The 18,795-nt window shown below is 42.8% G+C and overlaps 1 protein-coding gene across 1 annotated transcript in view; it reads right to left on the bottom strand.

Moving 5' to 3' along the window:
* Window positions 1-18,494, bottom strand: part of NUP214 (nucleoporin 214) — a 46,134-nt gene extending 27,640 nt beyond the window's left edge. Inside the window, exons 1-20 of the mRNA XM_050907822.1 lie at window positions 18,453-18,494; window positions 16,683-16,878; window positions 15,712-15,863; window positions 15,215-15,419; window positions 14,655-14,725; window positions 14,250-14,313; window positions 13,404-13,507; window positions 12,683-12,789; window positions 11,960-12,026; window positions 11,252-11,375; window positions 9,208-9,369; window positions 7,718-8,174; window positions 6,139-6,314; window positions 5,357-5,448; window positions 4,647-4,736; window positions 4,120-4,269; window positions 3,721-3,879; window positions 1,408-1,511; window positions 667-849; window positions 86-171 (exon numbers count right to left, since the gene is read on the bottom strand). Coding sequence (XP_050763779.1) covers window positions 86-171; window positions 667-849; window positions 1,408-1,511; window positions 3,721-3,879; window positions 4,120-4,269; window positions 4,647-4,736; window positions 5,357-5,448; window positions 6,139-6,314; window positions 7,718-8,174; window positions 9,208-9,369; window positions 11,252-11,375; window positions 11,960-12,026; window positions 12,683-12,789; window positions 13,404-13,507; window positions 14,250-14,313; window positions 14,655-14,725; window positions 15,215-15,419; window positions 15,712-15,863; window positions 16,683-16,878; window positions 18,453-18,494 — 2,791 coding nt within the window. The remainder of the gene's footprint in view (window positions 1-85; window positions 172-666; window positions 850-1,407; window positions 1,512-3,720; window positions 3,880-4,119; window positions 4,270-4,646; window positions 4,737-5,356; window positions 5,449-6,138; window positions 6,315-7,717; window positions 8,175-9,207; window positions 9,370-11,251; window positions 11,376-11,959; window positions 12,027-12,682; window positions 12,790-13,403; window positions 13,508-14,249; window positions 14,314-14,654; window positions 14,726-15,214; window positions 15,420-15,711; window positions 15,864-16,682; window positions 16,879-18,452) is intronic.
* Between the last annotated feature and the right edge of the window lie 301 nt (window positions 18,495-18,795).

Below are 18,795 nucleotides of genomic sequence, written 5' to 3'. Positions count from 1 at the left end.
GAGTTATTAGTCTAGAATCAAACTGCAAGTCAAAAAAAGTAATTCACATTTATGGTGTGAATGCCAGGAAGAAAGAATAAGTTACCGGGTACTTTAGGCAGAGGTTTGGCATGTGATTCCAAGGTAGTTTTCATCAGGGCATTGCGCAGGCTTTCAAGGTCACTGTCAAAACTGGGACAAGGCAGAGCAGTGAAAAACCATGATCAGCAGAAAGAAACCAACCAAATCAGGAACAAAGGGGGTCAAAGAAGCCACTAGAACCATTGGCTTATCTGGAAGAACAATTGGCTCCTCTAGATACTGTACTATTTAAACACATGCATCTTTAATTATTTTGGGAACTCTAAGAGCCATTCACTTCTTCCCCTGAATTCAGACAGACAACCAGCAGTACCTCAGCCTGGAGGCTCTATTATCCTGCTTACTATAAAAAAAAAAAAAGTAACTTTTAGGGGAAATTTCTGATAAGCTTCAAACAGTGTGTCACAGAATATAACCAATGAGCTTCTGTATTACCTGGGCACAGTTTAGTATCATTTTTAGGACATCCTGTCCTCCCATACCACAGCCACAAAACATCATTCTTTGGAGGATGCACCCTTGCACATTGCTGGGGGCAAGAGAGAAGGAGCGTCAACACCACTCAGGAACTCGTGTTTCACATACCTTTGAGCACTGCTAAGAGAAGATGTATCACTGGGAACACTCCACTGAGATGTCTGATTATACAGTCGGAGCTGCTGCAGGCTGTTCACGAGCTGATTTAGTCTCTTCCTCTGCTGATTGATTATTTCCCGGTTATTAGCCAGGGTGTTAAACAAAGTCTCTCGCTCAGGAACTATCAGACGCCTTAAGACATCAGATCAAGAGACAGGAATAAGGACCGTTCTATATATCTGGCCACAAGCAGACATGCATACACAAAGTAGTTAGTGGTTCTAGCTACTTAAACTCCACGAGGTCAAACACGGTTTCCTTTGAACACCAAAGCAGTTCAGCTCATCTCAAATGCATATTTCTCCTTTGGATATGCTGCAAGCTTATTCATTTAGCTCATTTACTTCAAGATGTTTTACTTATTAGAAAGGTTTCATTAGCTACCACCAATGGATGCATTTGGTTTCTACAAAGCTTATAGTTTTTTTCCTATAAGCACTATTTACACTGTACACAGAGATGCAGCAAGCTTGTAACACGTATGAAGCCAAATAGTCTGAACCCATAGCTCCCATTAGGTGTCTTAGTCAAGCTTTACTCCTAGACCCCTTGAAAAAGATCATACTGTTAAATGGAAAGGGCTTTAAATGTTTAAATATTAAAGGGCTTTTGTCTGTTGATTAGAGGCTAATGCCCGATTCACTGACATGGTCCTTACAGTTGTTCTGTATTCCAATTTCAGTTACTTACTTCTGCTTTCTTTTCTGTTCCAGGTGCCGATCCCACTCCAAATCCAGAACGTCATTCACATCCTGAACGGCAAACTTCACGTACTGGTGCAAGCGTCGAATTTCCTATCATGCAAAATAAAATCAGCTTTGAATTCACTTCAGAAGTCTCAGTTTCAGTTGAAGAAGCTGAAGACCCTTTGGGCTTATTCAGTCCAAGCCACGTGGCACTTTCCCATGTTTCTGCCTGGAAAGCTTTATCAGCACAACAGAACCCAACATAGTGAAAATCTACTTATCAATCAATGGGGTACCCACAGGGCTTGGCTTGGACATTTTATCCCAGCTCTCAACTAGAAATAATACTTTCCATAATGTTTGCAAAACGTTGCCAGGTCTTTACAGAAAGGGTTTTACAAACATCAGGGGTTATACAAAACAAACCTTATTTCAAATCTCATTTCCAGAACGTGAGTCATTTGCTCCCATTTTACAATGTTGAAACTTCTAACAATTATAGGTGATCAAAGCTTTGCAGGCTATTCACATGGCTCTAAGAATACCAGCGTTCACAGACTATGATTCATGAAAGCATTAACAAATGCTCACAACTCCCACGTTAAGGCAAGGAATTAACTTGATTTTTATAGATAGGAAAGAAAAAAAAAAAAGCACAGGGAGAGTGAAGTGACTTATCCACGACCACATTGTTGCACAACTGGGACAACTAAGCCAGAGACCTCTGGCTACAAGCCCTGCTCCCTAAACAAAACCAGCGTTCAGTCTCATTATTGTCATCCCTCCAGCCTGTCATGGCATGAACATGTCTTGAACTCCAATCTCGTAAAATCAAAATGGAAACTGCAGTTGGTTTCAGCTCATCTCAACAGAATGCTCGCTTAAATACAATGATGAAGCAGCCAAGTAACACAGCTTGGGAAAAATTCCACTGCAACTGTTTTCAAGATACAGCATGAAATTCTAATGTGACATACCCAACCTGAAACCAAATCCAGTCCTACTGTGGGCTTAGTGTTACACACGACCAAGCACAGGTTTCCTCTCTCCAGCAACTATGAGCATTATATAGCAGCAACTCTCTGGACAGCAAATTGATATGGCTGGACATCAGAAAAGCCTCAGGATCTTTAAAACTTCATTGAAAACAAACACACAAAGTTGACTAAGTGAGCTTTTCTCACCCAGGAGAATAGGGATGATGTAGACTGAACAAAATTTAAGAGTCAGACTAGAGCTGTCATTCTTGTAAACTTTCAGCAAGTTGACCTGAAAGCTCTCTCCTTACATTCCAATCCACTTCCACTTCTCTCCCACTCTGTTATTCTTTCCTCACGATCCTCTCTCTAGATCAGTGAAACAAGCATTTTAAGATTATCATCTCTCTGAAGTCACAAGCATAAGCTTGAAGTGTCAGAGATACATACTGGACATCAAAGCAGGCATACAATTAAGACTGAATCAATCTACAGAATCCAGGTGAAGATTAGAGATTAGACCTAAAAGAAATTACTTCATGTCAGCTGATTTCTAGTAACCGTCTGTGTGCATGCTCTTGATACCTACTGTAACAAAGATGACATTCAATTACGTCTCCAGCCTGCTAGTCAAACTTCTTGAGGGGAACTTATCAGTGTATAAAAGACCAAGTATCATTTGTAGGGCACATTCACTCTCTTTTGCTTAGGGTTAAATAGCCCTTTCATCACCAGAGCTGTAACAAAAGACTGCTTCACCCCTAGCTTCTTTCATGTCTTTGAAAGCCTCTTTATGTACTGATGGTTATTTTCCTTTGTGCCCCAGCTTTTAGAATATCATTTAGCTTTATGCTCCGCCATCCATGAAATTAACCACACAATTCTGTAAGTCATAATAAATCACCAAATTGTTCCATAAGGCACTCGCTGAAGATAAAAATAATTCCAAGAACTCTTCTACAAAGTGTTGGGAAAAAAAAATCCAACCCAAAAAACTCTTAACTGAAATCCCTGAGCAAACATTACAGGCTGAGAAGGAAGGGGATGTCAAGAGTCACATTCTAAGCTTAGAATAAACTTGGATCTCAGGTGAACTACTTCCCTTCAGCAGGAGTTTTGAATCATCACTGCAAATGGCAACAACACAGAGGAGCTTTAGGAGAGGATTTTCAGCATGTCTTGCAAACTCATGGAAAACAAAGCTCATCACACTTTTACTAGACTATGTTGAAACAGCAAACACCTAGCGCAGAACAAAACTGCTGGGCACTTGCACATGCAAGCCTCAGTTTTATTTTATTTAAAACACTACATTAGAAGTTGGCTGACATGCTTCATACCTGAAGCTGTGCTTCACTCTTGGGATCCAAAGGTTTCTTATAGAGCAAGTGTAAATACCCCAAGCTATGATTCCGTTCATTCTGTTCTCTAGCCTCTTCTACCCCTGCAAATCCCTCCAGCAAGGTTGTCTTCAGAATACTAATATCTCCGTGAAGTGACTGCAAATAGAAATAGAACAGATGGGACAAGGTTCAAAGTAACATTTTTTCATTGCCATCTCTGGCAAGGGCATTCTGCAAGTGTCTGCCTGAAAGCACGAATGCAAATGTCACCCTCACATTAAAGCAGCAGTCAGATGTTCCATCTACATCAGTTCAGCTTTAGCAGGTTAAGTAGGAACATCAGGTGAGGAACAGTCATTGCTGAGGAGCTAAACAGTTTGAAGATACTCTGCTCACCTCTGTTGTCTCTTTAATTTCCAAGAGGAAGGTGTGAAGATCATCTGACTCAGTTCGCAACATCTTCATTTCCTCTGGAGTACCAACTTGGAAACAGGCTTTGGAAGTCCGGGCCTTCAGTTCCTCCATCTCCTTTTGAAAATGTGCAATCTACAAAGTCAAGTGGAAGAAAGTGCAGCCACTGAAACATGGCAGGGCCTGGAACAAATGTTGCAGCTCTTGGATAATGCTTCTACCACACCATAAACACCTGCCACTTTGCAGCCAAACCAGGAAATTCTTCTTGAACATTAACAGGAAAGAATACTCAATTTTTCCAGCACAGCAAATGAAATTAAAGATGACTGAACAGGAAACATAAAGAGTAATTACAAAGCAGACTGATTATCTCGGGAAAAATTTCCATTCTGATTCCTAAACTACTGACAGACATGGTCAGAACATAGGTGAACTGAAAAGAAGTGTCTGTGTACCTATACAGTGGTCTTACAGCCTCTAAAACGAAGAAAACTGCATGAAAATCTCACCTCCTCTCTGATTCCTGCTATGACAGGGTCTGAATCCTTCCACTGGTGGGCCTGTTTCTCTAAAGCTGTGGTGGGGAGTGCTGATTTGCCCTGAAAAAAAAAAGAAAACCACAAACAAACAAACCCCAAAACAATATTAGGGATATATCCTTTACAACAGGGAGCTTAGAATATCAAAAAAGGCCTGCTGTTAGAAACACCATTCAGACACCAGTCACCAGGGAGACAAATGTCATAAGCATAAATACTAGTTCCACAGCAAACTAAGACAGGTATGTGCATGTTTGAAGTAGGACTGCGGACTAACTGGAGATATGTGGCTAAAGCTTTATGAAAGCAAAGGAAATCTTTGTGTGCTGCTCTGTATTACTGCTTTGATTTTAATACCCAGCAAACTTGGTGTCTCTCTTAATACACAGTCAAGGCATCTCTTGACTGCTTATCAGCTAGGAAAGCTGTGAAACCTCATTTCCATAACAGGAAGAATTAGTTTGTACAATTCTGATTATGACAACATACATCAAAACACAGCTCTCTATAAAGACATGCATAGAACATAGTTTTAGTCCCACAGATTCGCTACTATTTTAATGTCAAAAGCTAGCTAATTCTTTGACCTAAGAATAGTCATTCAGTCCAATGAATTCTAAGCAATTCACGGGCCATGTAAAACATTCACCCTCTAAAGAATCCACTCAAGTTCCCATTACCTGAGTAGAGCTCGGCTTTGCTGCAGACGGGGTGATTTTGGCTGTCTTCTGTAGTAAAGAAGCTGAAGGCATATTTTGAGCAGGACGTGCCACTGGAATTTAAAAAGAGGAACAGTAATTTATGAACTTGAACAAAGCTTGAGAAAACAGGTTGTGATCAGACACAACCATAACGACCGCTGTCAAATCCAAAAGCAATAGTGGTATGGGCCCCAGTGCAAGAACACACCTTCCTTAGGTGCTGTTTTACTCCCATCCAACTTCTCTGCTAACGGTAACAATTGTCACTCTCCAATATCTGGCTGTACCACTCCTGAAGGACCTCAAGACCCGCAGTCACATCATCATTTGAGAGATGGAATATTATTCTGCTAACAAATGAATGCTATCTAATTTAAACTCATTTGTGACCATTTTCAACTCTAGTCACTCCAGATGCAAGATAAGGCACTGATTTGTGTGACTGCCCAGAAACATTCATGATCAGAGCTGTACTACAGAGCACTGAAAATGCCAGAACTTCTGGATGAGCTTAAGAAGCTGAATATATTCATTTCACATATGGCTCTCTGGGGAACAAAGTGCACAAATGGAAAAACTTCTCAGTTTCAGTACTAAGTCCATCACATCGTTACAGTGTGCAAATCGGGAGGTCCGCTGCATCAGTAAAAGCAGCAGGAAAAACAAGAAAGAAAGAAGCCAAATGAAGTTCACTATGTCCTAAAACTTTTAGAACATTGTTTATAATGCATTATTCCCAACAGTATGCATCAGACTCCTACCTGCGGCAGGCACAGGGGTCGAAGCCTTCAGTGGCGCGGTAGGAGAGGCTGCGAGGGGTGTGGACTGGCTCAGGGGACCTCCAGAAGCAGTTTTTGAAGTGGTTGAGAATGAAAACATTGTGGAAGTGCATTGACCACTGCTGCTAGTGGGAGAAGAGGTGTCTACAGCAGTGAACCTGCAACAGAAAGCAGAACATCTTTCAGCTCTGAACTGGTCCTGGCTGTTTTCCTCCATCCAAAATGAAGCACTAAGTTCTAATGAAATAGCATCCTCTGGGATCAGCAACAACTCAAGCTCCAGATACAAAATTACAAGCGTAGCTTCTGGAGATAGTGGGAAGGAGCCATTCAGGATCATTTCTGAATATGTGGAACCACAAAGACTGCTACCATAGACCCACCCGGTGAGCAAAAGCCAAATGCCAGCAAAAAGTACTACCCTGCTTCAAAATACAGCTCATCATTTTGCACCAAAGCACCAACTATAGCAAATCTGAGCTGCCTTCAGTGTCATCCTTGCAGCAAGGCTCAAACAGAAATTCTGCAAGAAAATATGAATTTCTATTCATCTGCAAACTCAGCTCCTCAAGGCAGCCAATTTAAATATTCAGCCAATTCACAAGCGTACTATTTGCTTTACACACAAACTATAAAATTTAAAAAGCCATAAGAGCAACCATCAGATCCTGGTGTAGTAAAGATTTTTCTAATTAAAAAATAATCATTTGAACCATCAGAAATTTCTTATGATGCATTTACATGAAAATTGCTCTCCATAGAAAGCAGCTCCAATTAACATAGCTCTGTGTTTTAAACCTTTCTTTCTAAAAAACAGACAGCAAGTCTCAGGAGTTGGAGGGAAGAGTGGATATATGAAATCTGAGAACACTCATCACTCAAATCCATTTTGCATAGTTTCTAATCAATACTAGTTTTCTTTCAGTTGACATGAACAAGCTTTGAAGATTTCAGATCCTGTGTTCAGTGACCAAGCATCCATTTAAGAACAAAACCAAAAGGTCTGGCACCTTCTCCACTGAACACAGGAGTGGAAAAGAAATCCATCAGCTACAGATACAGCTTCCTCTCAGCTCTGCGAGTTACTCTTTAGGTTGGAGGTAAGGAACCTTCAACAGTCAAAGAAACTTGTGTTATCACCAGCACACTAAACCAGTCCCAGACATAAAGGATTTCAAATCCCAGTGTTCCCAAGAGTCTTTAACCATGATTTGCATCAAACCAAGGCATGGAATCACAGTTTGATGCCTATGAAGCAAAGATATGAAAAAACTAGGTCTCTGGCAATTTGGCAAATTATCAGTCTAATTTTTGGCATCGTCCCTCGACTAATATTTTGCTCATGAACATAACCTCTAGCATGGGAAGCACTGAGGGTTTTCACAGCCAAGACGGCTATGTCTTGGATAAAGAGAGGCTTCCTCCGTGCTTTCTTGGGAGCATGGGGAACAGCTGTCAGGGCAAAAAGCCAGAAACCATCTTCAGAACCACCATACATTGTCCATGCCTGGAGCAATTTAACAAGTATCCAGCCACTGCACTAACTACTGTATCTACTTACTTCTCATTGAGGTTCACTTTGACTGAAGAAGCTGAAGGGGCAAAAGACGACTTCTGTGCAACAGGTGTTGTGGAGAGCGGTGGCCCAGGTGAGCTGTCTGCAGCTGGTTTAAAGTTCATGGACCCAAATGAAAAGGAGGTGGCAGTAGCTGTAGTGGTGCCTACAGAAGGAGCAGGAGTCATGGATGCCTTAGGAGAAGCAGAGGAGAAAGAGAACGTTGCTGCCCCAGTCAGACTGGGAGCCAGGGCTTGCGTGGAGGCATCAGTGGCAAAGGGGTAAGGTGGAGGATCACCACCCGTAGAGCCAGGCATCTTCACAGTCGAAGGCATAAAGGAAAAAGCAGCGGCTCCACCCGCTGCAGGAGACTGACTCGAGGCAGGCGCAGTAGGAGCAACACCTGGTACTGTGTCAGGCTTTAAAGAAGTTGGAGGAGTGGTTGGAGTTGTGGCAGTACTTCCTGCAGAAAGACAAACAGGGAAGGAAGAGACTCATTTGGCTGCACTGACTAATGGCAGAAGGTATTGCAAGGCCAAATGCTATTTGATGGGGACAGTTCAGCACTATCTCGCGCACTGGACAGACGCTCACTGGCAGAGCCGGGCTTCCAGTCCCCAAACCCAGTAGGTGATACAGAAACTGCACAAAGTCCAAGCCACGATCAATATTACAGTCTGTCTAGATTAATGTTGTCTGGAATTTCCTGTGAAAAGGCTTCACCCTTCTCCATTGATTTTGATGCGGTTCCTGCCATCTCAAATAAAACAGGCTGTCAGCACACAAGTCAGCCAGTGCTGCAGAGAGGCAGACTGCCAAACAAAAGCATTCCGTTTGGGGAAGGAGAAGTAAATTTGGGGTTAGGGAAGAAAATGGTGGGTTTCCAATTATCATTGCATGCACGCAGACAAGCAAAACAATCAGCTTACCTGCCTACCCCAGCACAGGACACTGCCTACTTCACACTGCATATGGCAACGCATATATAACTCAGATAAAACCACTACTCTTCACCAGTTAACACAATTTTCACAGTGCTGCAGAAAGCTATTGTTTAAATAAGCTTTTGCTGCAGCCAAACACCTTAGTTCGTATCATGGCCTCCTGCGGCAAAACACATGGAGGAAAACCATCACCTCTCTGCGGCATGCAGACCATGCTCTGGGTCTGCCCCAGGCAGCGCCTGCAGTCCCAGTCATACACCCCAAACCAGGGCAAAGGGCCTCCTAGAATTGCTTTGGCCCTGTTCCCCAAAGGTTGATTGCATAGTAGAGTCTAAACGCACAGTCTGCAAAGTGCTTGAGATCCCACATAATGAATATGACTAGATAATTTCACACTGATGCGCAAAAGACAGAGAACAGTCCTAGGAGCACAACACACCCAAGAACTGCTCCCCATTATCATTATAAAGAAAAACTAACTACCAAACTTACAGATGAAGATGACAAAGATCCACAAATGCAAGTGTTTCCCTAACCCACCAGAGCACTTACCTGCTGACTTTGGAACTCTCTCCCCTACTAACAGCAACGGCTCTGGGGTCACAATAAGCGATCTGACCCCCGGGTTTTGATTGATCATGTAAAACGGGCAGAGCACACCATCCGTAGAGAGCAAGATCAGAACTGGGGCTGGAGCAAGGGTCTTCTCGTCACCTGCGAGAGACCACATGTGTAAGTCCTGCAGCCAAAGTTTCCTGTTCTGTTTCTACTGGTATTGGCACCTTCATGTGACTCGCTTAGCACAATATTTCTTACATTTCTCCCTTCTTGCTTTCACTTGCATCTTTGTTCCCTTGCTTCTCCGTGAATACCCAATTCTCTTTTTTGCCTTCTTTATTCCTTCCTATTTCTAACTTCATGTTTCATAAATTCAAAGATGAAGTTATTTTGACAATCAAGTGTCGCCTCCTGAATGACAAAGCCCAACTTTCACCCATGAATTTCTGTCAAGCCTTTTCACATTTTGAAGCAGTCCTTTTTCTTCTCCTATATGCTACTCCCTCCTTCAATCCTCTATGTCTTCAGCAATCCCCACATTCCATTGGGTCCTGTCACATCATTAACATTCATATACATAAAGTATGAAAGAGAATTGCTAGATAGGAAGCCTTTTAACTTTAAAGAAAGCCAACATCAAACAAACATCCTGACGATGTGAACCTCTGATATAAAATACTTGTGTTTTGTGCAGCTGCAGCTTTAAGCCTAGAGTCTGCTTCAGTTCAAATATTCTCAGCACAGTTAAAGGCCCCAAACCACTCCCTATATTTCTAAAAAACTTTCTATAACGGTTTAACTGTGCTTAATTAAACAAAAAACCCCAACAAATCTAGGATGCAGGAAAAATCTGCTATAATCACAGTGCTTTGTTGGTCAGGAAGTGCAGTGGATGGCCATGTTTCTCTACCTATTGGTTCTTCAGGAAAAGCATGCTAGGGAAGGGCAGTTTCCACATGGGAACAAGGTCCAGAACAAATGAGGTTTCTTTGCAATCCAAACTTGCTGTGAACTGCAAAGCCAATTAATGTGCAGCCAAAACCAAGCTGATTGCACTCTGTGAGAACACAGAGAATGTGTTAGCAAAAAGCTTCCCCAAAAACCTTTCTAAAAACTCTAAGCACAACCTGGGCTTCAAAAAAAATCTGTTCTGACAGATTCCTTAATCCAATAACTGTATAGATTAACAGAGAAAATGCTTCAAATTCAATTTGGCATTCAAGTACAAAGTTTGACCTCAATTCCCCACTGTAGGTTTTCATTCAGGTAAAGTTCTCAGTTAATCGGCACCCTCCTGTGCTCTTCAAGAACTCTTGACTGCAGTACCTTCCACTCTGCCTGAAGGCATCTCTATTTCAATCTGTCTCTGGGTTGCAAGGGAGAGTTTTCAAAATTCACTAAGGTACAACACAATAGCTCAGATGTACCTTCAGCTTCAGTCTCTGACAAGGTGCTTTGAAGAGCCTTCAGGCAGCACAGAAGGTACAGCAATAATGCAAATGGCTAGATGTAGAGCACAGCAGGGTTCAGTCAGTATAGGCCCTGTGCTTTAATGCAGAATTAAAATCTACGCATTCACCTCAATGATCTTTGCTTTTTCTGGCTTTGAAATTAACCCACTTTTCCTTTAGATCAGTCCAAATGTACTTCATACAAAACAGTTCTACAAAATGATATAAGCTACAAGAATGAAGAAAACCTCACAGGCAGTCTGAAATCCCTGGTGTTAGAATATGACTCCTTTAAACTCGCTATTATCCCGGCTTTGTGAAACGTAGACGTAACTCAGGTGCTGTTAGCGTAGTATCCCAGGCTGCTGAAAGCTTTGAGGAAGAAGTGTATTTAACATTTTGCCATTTGAATCCTTACACAGAAGTAAGCCCACAGCATGTGTGGGCTTGGTATAAAAAGGCAGGGTGTGTGTTGGTCTCCCTTTCAGAATGATCTCCCAGAACCCTGCGCACCAGGCTGCCCCTCAAAAATATCTCGTATATAGCTATTATTGGACTATTCCACAAGAAAGACTAACAAGACTTACTGATCGGGATAGGCATGTTACTGGTGTAGTCTACAGCAACGCCAACAGGCAGAGTGTCATCGCTCTTATCTGTCACAGGAAGTTCTGCTCTGCTGGAGTCCTCCAAAACCCACGATTCCCAGTTCTGCAAAAAGTAAGATTATTATTTTGACTACTGCTTTCCCGTGATCAGCCTTCTTCAGAACTCCAGCCTACTACAGTTAAAGATAAGACTGCAAAAAAGCTAGAGAGCATCTACTTAAATTTGTCAGATTAACAAATGCCAGAAGTGTCAGGGCCCTTCACAGATTTGTGTGTGACTTCTCACGCATCATTGCATGTCAGAGTTAAGGTCAAACAGTTTTAACATTTAACTTCAATTGATGACCTCACACAAATCACTTTATTATAGTGAGCTTGACTAAATTTTGAGACTGCCAAGCAAACCATGAAAAACAGACTTCTGGTACTTGGTTCACAACATACTGTGTTTCTGTTTATCCCTTCTCTTTTGTGTCACTCAGATCTCTTGTTCATCTAAGAATTACGTTTACCTTAAGATTCTGTACAACTTAGATGTGAAAAGAAAGTTTTTTTGTTTGGTTTTGGGGTGTTTTTTAAAAATACACCATCTCATTGTATTCCAGGTCTTATATAGGTTATACTTGCTTAGATTTTCAAGAAAGAGGAGGTACATATGCACAAATGCAACAGGAACAAAAACATTACCTGATCGCCTTGCCTGGCAAGAATGCTGACTTCTGTGGAAGCTGCTGAAGCTGCCAGAACTAGATCCCTGTAAGCATGGACACATAGGTTAAAATCAACATGACAATCCCCGGCAAGGTCCCCAGCTCCACAATTCATTATCATCTATACAAAATTGTAACTAGGAATACAGTTATAACAATATAAAACTGACTTTTCCTCCCAAGATAAGGGAAACATGACTGGCTACATCACTATAGAACTTTTTTTTTTCCCCCCCTTTAAAACTAGTCACCAGGGGCTGAATCCCCTTGCCAACCAATGATTTGACAGACACTGTATCATCATAAATAATGATGGTCCAAGTCAGGTAGTTGAAAAGTTAGGAACAGCTTCTTCACACCAATACACAATTAAGTGAGACAAAAGGTCATGCTTTACCCAACCTATGACTTATAATCTCAAGGGAAATGGTTATGACAGATTTTTAACAAACTTATGTACCTGCATGAAATCATATGAATTCTCACCAGACAAATGAGTATGTTGGCATGGAGATAAAGGATGCAGGAGAAATTAGCTGTACTTTCACAAAGCATTTTCAAAATAACAACTTAATTTCATTTCTCTCATATTCAGGTATTATGTAGTTTACAAAAAGGAGGAACACAACATACAGAGAAGCACTGACCACTCAGACATGCATAACAAGGGAAAGACCTTGCCATGGTTCCTGCCACTCACCATTCCTCAACATAGTTGAGGAAGTAATGATGCTGTCTCTCCGTGCAGCTCCCATAGCAAGGCTCCATGAAATTCACAAACTTCTCGGGTCGCTTCTCTTCCTTTTTCTGTAAGACCAACACTGATAATTTACCTTCCAATGCAGAAATCAAGTAACGTCCCATAAATATGACTGCATCAGGGTACACCAATAATTGCCACGTACTTCAAGAGAGAACAGGCATCATGAGACCACTTGAAAAACAAAGTGCAAAGCAAACAAACCAAAACCCTCCTCCAAAAGATAAAGGAACAATAAAGAGGTTACCAGGAAATTTAGATCTCACAACCCCCCCAGCAATGAATAACCTGATACTAAATAAGAGCATATCATCAGGTCTAAAAATCTCCTTAATTTAAACAAAAAACACGCACATACACACACACAAAATATATCAGGACTCTACATTGGGTAAGGTTTTCTTCCCAAGTGTTTACTTCAGAGGCCAGAAGTCTTCATGTCATAATTTGATCTCAGCAGAGAACAGGTTACTGATTGGTTTTCAAGTGGATACTACTTCCCCCACTCAATCCCCCCAACCCCAAACCCATGATTTACAGTAGTACCAAACTCAAATTCTACATGATGCCAATGTGAATAATAAAAGCAACCTGCCATTGCAATAAACAAGTCAAGAACAAGCAAACAACACTTCTGTCCTTGTGACTTGCTGGCACTTACAGGCAATATGGCTATGACCACTTCTGGAGGTGTTTCCAGTGTCCCATCAGCTGCTGCATACACAATAGTAAAGACATATGTGCCAATCCACAGTACATCCAAAACTGAAAGAGAAGGAAACAAATACCTCAGCCAGAAACACTTCGGAATGCTACTTCCTTGTATATTGATTTTAACTGTGCACAGCACACAAAAGTAAATGACAAACAAACAAGGAATCACTAACTGTTAAACTACCAAGATAAAGAGTTTCAATGATTTGTCTGCAGAACACCAATCTTATTAGGGGGAAAAACTATTTGATCCCAGAAATTTCAAACACAAACCAAAAGAATGTATTTGATTACTTGATGATATCACAGGCAAGAAAACACCAGTGTTTCCAAACATGGATGATGTTTTGGCATATCCAAATGAAGTGTTTCTGCTTTTCTAAACTTATTGCTTTGACATTTTATTGAAGAGTCAAAACGATGACATGAAATTCACACAAAATATGAAAACAGGATTTATATCCAGAAATCTTCACGCTAAAGGGAGATTACTTGTGACAGTACTGTCTATCACATCGGTGAGCAAAAAATAGCTTTTAAAAATGCATATTTAAAACATTCTAGAAATAGACAAGGACTCTGGCCGACTGGTAATTTTTCTACGCAACCCAGAGATAAAGCATATAATTATTTTTTTCCAAATATTTAAAAAAAAAAATCACACTGTGATTGCATAACCAGTGCAGTATACAGCTGCTGTAACTAAAAACAACATGAGGAGGAACGAGGAAAAATATTTTTAAAATATTAATATTTTAAAAGAGAAAACAAGATAAAAAATAAAAAGATGTACCTTTAACGGGATTGTCCGAGTCATAAAAGGGAGGACATGGGATTACTTTCTTCTCCTGCAGATTCTGCAAATGAAACCACTCTTAAATGCAAAGAAAAAGCCAACAAACAAAGCTAACTGCAACTTTTGCAGAAAGCCCAGAGTACTGGTTTAGAGCAACTCACCCACTCTTTAATACTCATCATGTGCCACTCTGAAATCATGACTTTTCAGTGGCAGATGCAAATCTTAAACTAAACCCAGCATTGGCCTAAGACACTTTAATATTACTGAAGTGCTTGGGCAGCTTCACACAGCTCATACCATGTGCCACCTGACCAAATTCTGTAGCTTGCAATGCAAAGAAAATAAAGCATATTGCAAACTAGTGATCAGACCCCAGGCCTTACTAGCAACAATACTTACAGGCAGATATTGCACCACGGTGCCATTTTGCCTCCCTACAGCCAGTTGTTTTCCCTTCGGGCTCCAACACACTAAGCAAAAAAGAGAATTTCGTTAGCACTAAGGAACTGGAGAGTTACAAGGCCCCGCAAAAGCAGGACCATTAAATTAAAACTGCAATTTTTTTTCCCCTGCAAAAAAACATGAATCTGAATTAAACAAACAGGGAATCATCCAGTCACAGAGAAAGCAAGACTGCACAGATCAAAAACCAACAGATGATGACTCTTAACTGCATGCTTCCTTGGAGATGACAGTCAAGCCTGAGACAGCACAAACCACTGGTGGGCACATTTGACTCTAATTCACAAGATGCAGCTCCCCCAATCAACTAGGAAAGAGCAGTTACATTGCAACACATTTTCCAAGTCTTAGCGAGTTTAAATCCTTCCTTTTTGTGAAGAATTTTTTTTTTTAAGAAACCTCCTCCCCAGACAAATAGCCTGTCTTTTTACACCTATCAATCCGCTTCTATTCTTCAGTGTCCGACATTCTGTATGCTATCTGAGGCTGCCACTCACCAGATGTAACAGCTACAGAGGAAGGCAGTGTGGCATACACTTTCACAGAGTCTGTGACCTGCAGGACAGAGATGCTGCCATCGGACAGGCAGATGGCCACCATGGCAGGACTAGCAGGGTTCCACTTCAGGTCATTGACCATTGCTGCATTTCCTGAGTCCTTGGCCAGTTTGTGATAAGCAAATGCACGTTTCTGCTGTTTTGCCTTTTAGGAAAGACAAATACATGGGACAGTCAAAACTGAGCACAAAATCAAGTTTTCCCAAAGTCATAATCCAAAGTGGTTTTGACCTTCCTATAAATTAATGACTGATAAAAATAAGAAGCAGATTTTGAGTTTACTGAACAAATATTTTACAAGATACCTCCCACAGAGAGACACAAAATCCCACCCAAGGTGTGCCTCTCCTCCTGCTGTAACTTGAAAAAAAAAAACCAAACAAAAAAAACCAAACCAAAAAACCCCAAACCACCAACCCACTTCGCATGTGCTTTACCTGATTTAAGAATGTGCGGACATCAAAAAAGCCAATGAAGGAACCGATCTCACTGGACATCATACAGACGGAGAGAGTGAGATTATCACAGCTTAGAGCCAGGTGCTGCACAGGAAACTTCATGGGAACTAAGGTACTCTGAACATTCTCCACTTAAAACACAAAAGGAGAGGAAGATAGAATGAAGGGGACAAACTTAAATAGCAAGAACTGTTCTTGTAAAACAATACCATTAGAACAAGTTTATGCAAAAATCACCAGTCCTATTAACAGCAGCTGTCAAAGCTAACATGTAGAAAAACTGAGTGAAAGCAAACCCCTTCATCTCTATCAATACAGTCTCAAGAGTTGCCAAATTCCTAAGAAAAGAAAATTCCACTTTCCTTCCTCCGTAACCTGGAGGAAAAACAAGTGGACAAATTTTTTGTTTTACTTATGTATGCACGTGAATACCTCAAGTGGTACAGTTACTAAGGACAACAGGAGAATGAAAACCATTTTGCACTTAGGTGATGGAACAGTGATTGCTTCCTCTCTTGCAGGACAGTCGTTTAGTCAGAGTGGATAACTCAGTGCGAGAACTCCACTCACACACATCCCTGATGCATGCACGGGCTCACAGCTCAAAGACTGGCTACCAAGACAGTGTGTGGCCACAAGGAAAGGGGTACACTCTCAGTTAGGAAAAGTCAACCTCACTGTATGGCACTGAACACACGTGACCAAACCCAAACGACACTCGAACAGGAGCTAGCACGGAGCATCCTGGTGACGTGTTCCTAACAACTGTATTTCATTTCAGCTAGAGGTACAGCAAATATTGTTCCAGCCTTCTCACACAAGAAAATGTGGTAACTTCAAATGCACAAAAGAGCATGACAAGGACTGTATCAGAAGCCAAGAGCTCCATCTCATAAAAACCCATATAAAGCTGTCTCTGCAAAGACCATGAGACATTAAGCGTGCCTTACCAATTTTATTGGGATCTTCTCCCGGCTGGTTTTGCATGAGAAGATTTCTAGTGTGAAAGATCTGCAGGCCGGTTCCTCCACCAGCAAAGACCAGCCCGTATTTGTTAGACACTGCAAGGAGACTGGAGCGCTCTTTGGGAAGATCATCCGGAGCATCAAAGATGCGGACCTTCTTCAGGGCTCTGAACTGAAAATCCTGTTGTAAGAGAGTTGGGAAGTAGCTGTACGTATGCTGGTGAAGAGGAACAGTTTACTTCAGTTTCTCTAAGACAGTAAGTTGAAAAGCCTCTCCACAAGAGCTGCAAAACACCTGCCAAGGCAGAGTCCACATCCATGCTGTCACTAGCCACCCCATCACGTTTTCTGTCTCATCTAAGAAAGACTGAGACCACACCACATTTTTTCCATTGGCTGAATCTCTCTTCTACCCAGTGCCCAGCAGTTGAGTCTGTCCAGGACATCTAACCTTCTCAGAAACATACCAAAACTAGCCAACGGATACAGAAGAAAAAAGAAAGAGAAGGGAACAAAGCAGAGATACAACACAATTGAACAAAACTTGTTGCCGCAAAGCTACAAAGCAAACATCTGCTTAGATGCATCTTTGTTTGCTCCTGTAATTTACGACACGCAGAACAGATATGGTTATTCCTTCCACCCACCCCCAGTAATTACTTTGTATAATCAGACTTATTTTTTGCATTTGGTTCTCTCATAATTTACATTGCCCTTTTGTAAAAGGAGGAAGAGAAAAGCAGAGTGAGAGACAAAAAACTCCAAAAACACAAACTGAATTAAGAAACAGCAGTTGCACTATTACCATGCAAAACCTGAGGTTCCCCTTAGGAACGAGTCTCTCTTCCCAAGGTGCCAATTGTTGAACGGAGCACTGGATCTAACGCCAGTAACTCAAACCAAGCATCTGAGTTTTATTTCCAAATTATTGCCAAAGCACTGAGTGAGTACATTCCTGCAACCTGAGGAGGCTGCAGGAACTCAGAAACTCCTGCAAAACAAACAGCCCAACTCCCTTGTTTCTGAAGGTGCCTGAGCAGAAAGCAGCCGCACAAAGATCCACATGGGCTTCAGGATTCCATCCCCCCATGTCCCTGCTTATACAGCCTCACAGTAACACTCCGGGAGACACAGCGATAGGCTAGGCTGGCACCGCACAGGAAGACTCCAGTTTACACTGTCCCATAGCAGACAACCACACGTGCTGTTCCCAAAAGCAGGAGACTCCCAGTGCAAGGCACGCTGACAGGAGAACTTATGACATGTCACTTCTCTCTCAAAATAAGGTTCCTCCAACTCTCACATTCTGCCTCTCCTCCCCCAGGCGTTACCAAGACCCCCCTCCATCACAGGCCATGCCAGCCCCTCCCTCTTCCACTCCACAGGCTTGTACCAGACGCTGCTGAAAAGTCCTCAAGTGCTTCACAAACCCTGCAAGGGCGCCTCAAAAGGCCCCCGCCATGACCCCAGCCGACACCACCCCCCCACACCGGCCTGTCACCCCCACGGCCCAAGCCAAGTCCCTCCCATAGCCTATCACCCCTCACAGCCCACGCCAAGCCCTCCCCAAGCCCCGTTCCCCTCACGGCCCGAGTCGACCCCCCCCCCCCCACAGCCTGCCACCCGTCCTCCGGGCCCAAGTCAACGTCCCCGGCACGACCCAAACCGCCTGTCAACTCCCCCACCGCCCGAGCCAACCCCCCACCACCGCAGCCTGCTCCCTCACAGTCCGCCTGCTCTTCCCCCACCCCTCACCTTCATCTCCCGCTCCGGGATCACGTCCATATCGTCCCCCATGGCGGCGCCGGCAGCCCCGAGGCCCGCGGTCCCCGCCGCCCTAGCGCACAGCCGGGAAACCCCCGCGCGCCCGCCAGTGCGCTCACTTCCGCTTCCGGCGGGGCCGCTCTAGCCACAGCTCTCGATGCTGCGCGGACGGCCTGAGTCCTCCAGCGGGCCCCGCCTATGTCGCAGTTGCGGCGGCGCCGGGCTGCCACCGGGTCCGGGGCTGAAGGATGGGAGGACGAACGCCCGTCCCTCACGGCGGAGAGCCTGCCCGCACGGCGAGGCTTAGCAAGCGGCTGTGTTTAATAAACCCTTT

The sequence above is a fragment of the Gymnogyps californianus genome, chromosome 18, assembly GCF_018139145.2.
Source record: "Gymnogyps californianus isolate 813 chromosome 18, ASM1813914v2, whole genome shotgun sequence".
Taxonomy (NCBI): domain Eukaryota; kingdom Metazoa; phylum Chordata; class Aves; order Accipitriformes; family Cathartidae; genus Gymnogyps; species Gymnogyps californianus.
Note: the sequence above shows the minus strand (reverse complement) of the source record. Positions and strands in the feature narration are given on the sequence as shown.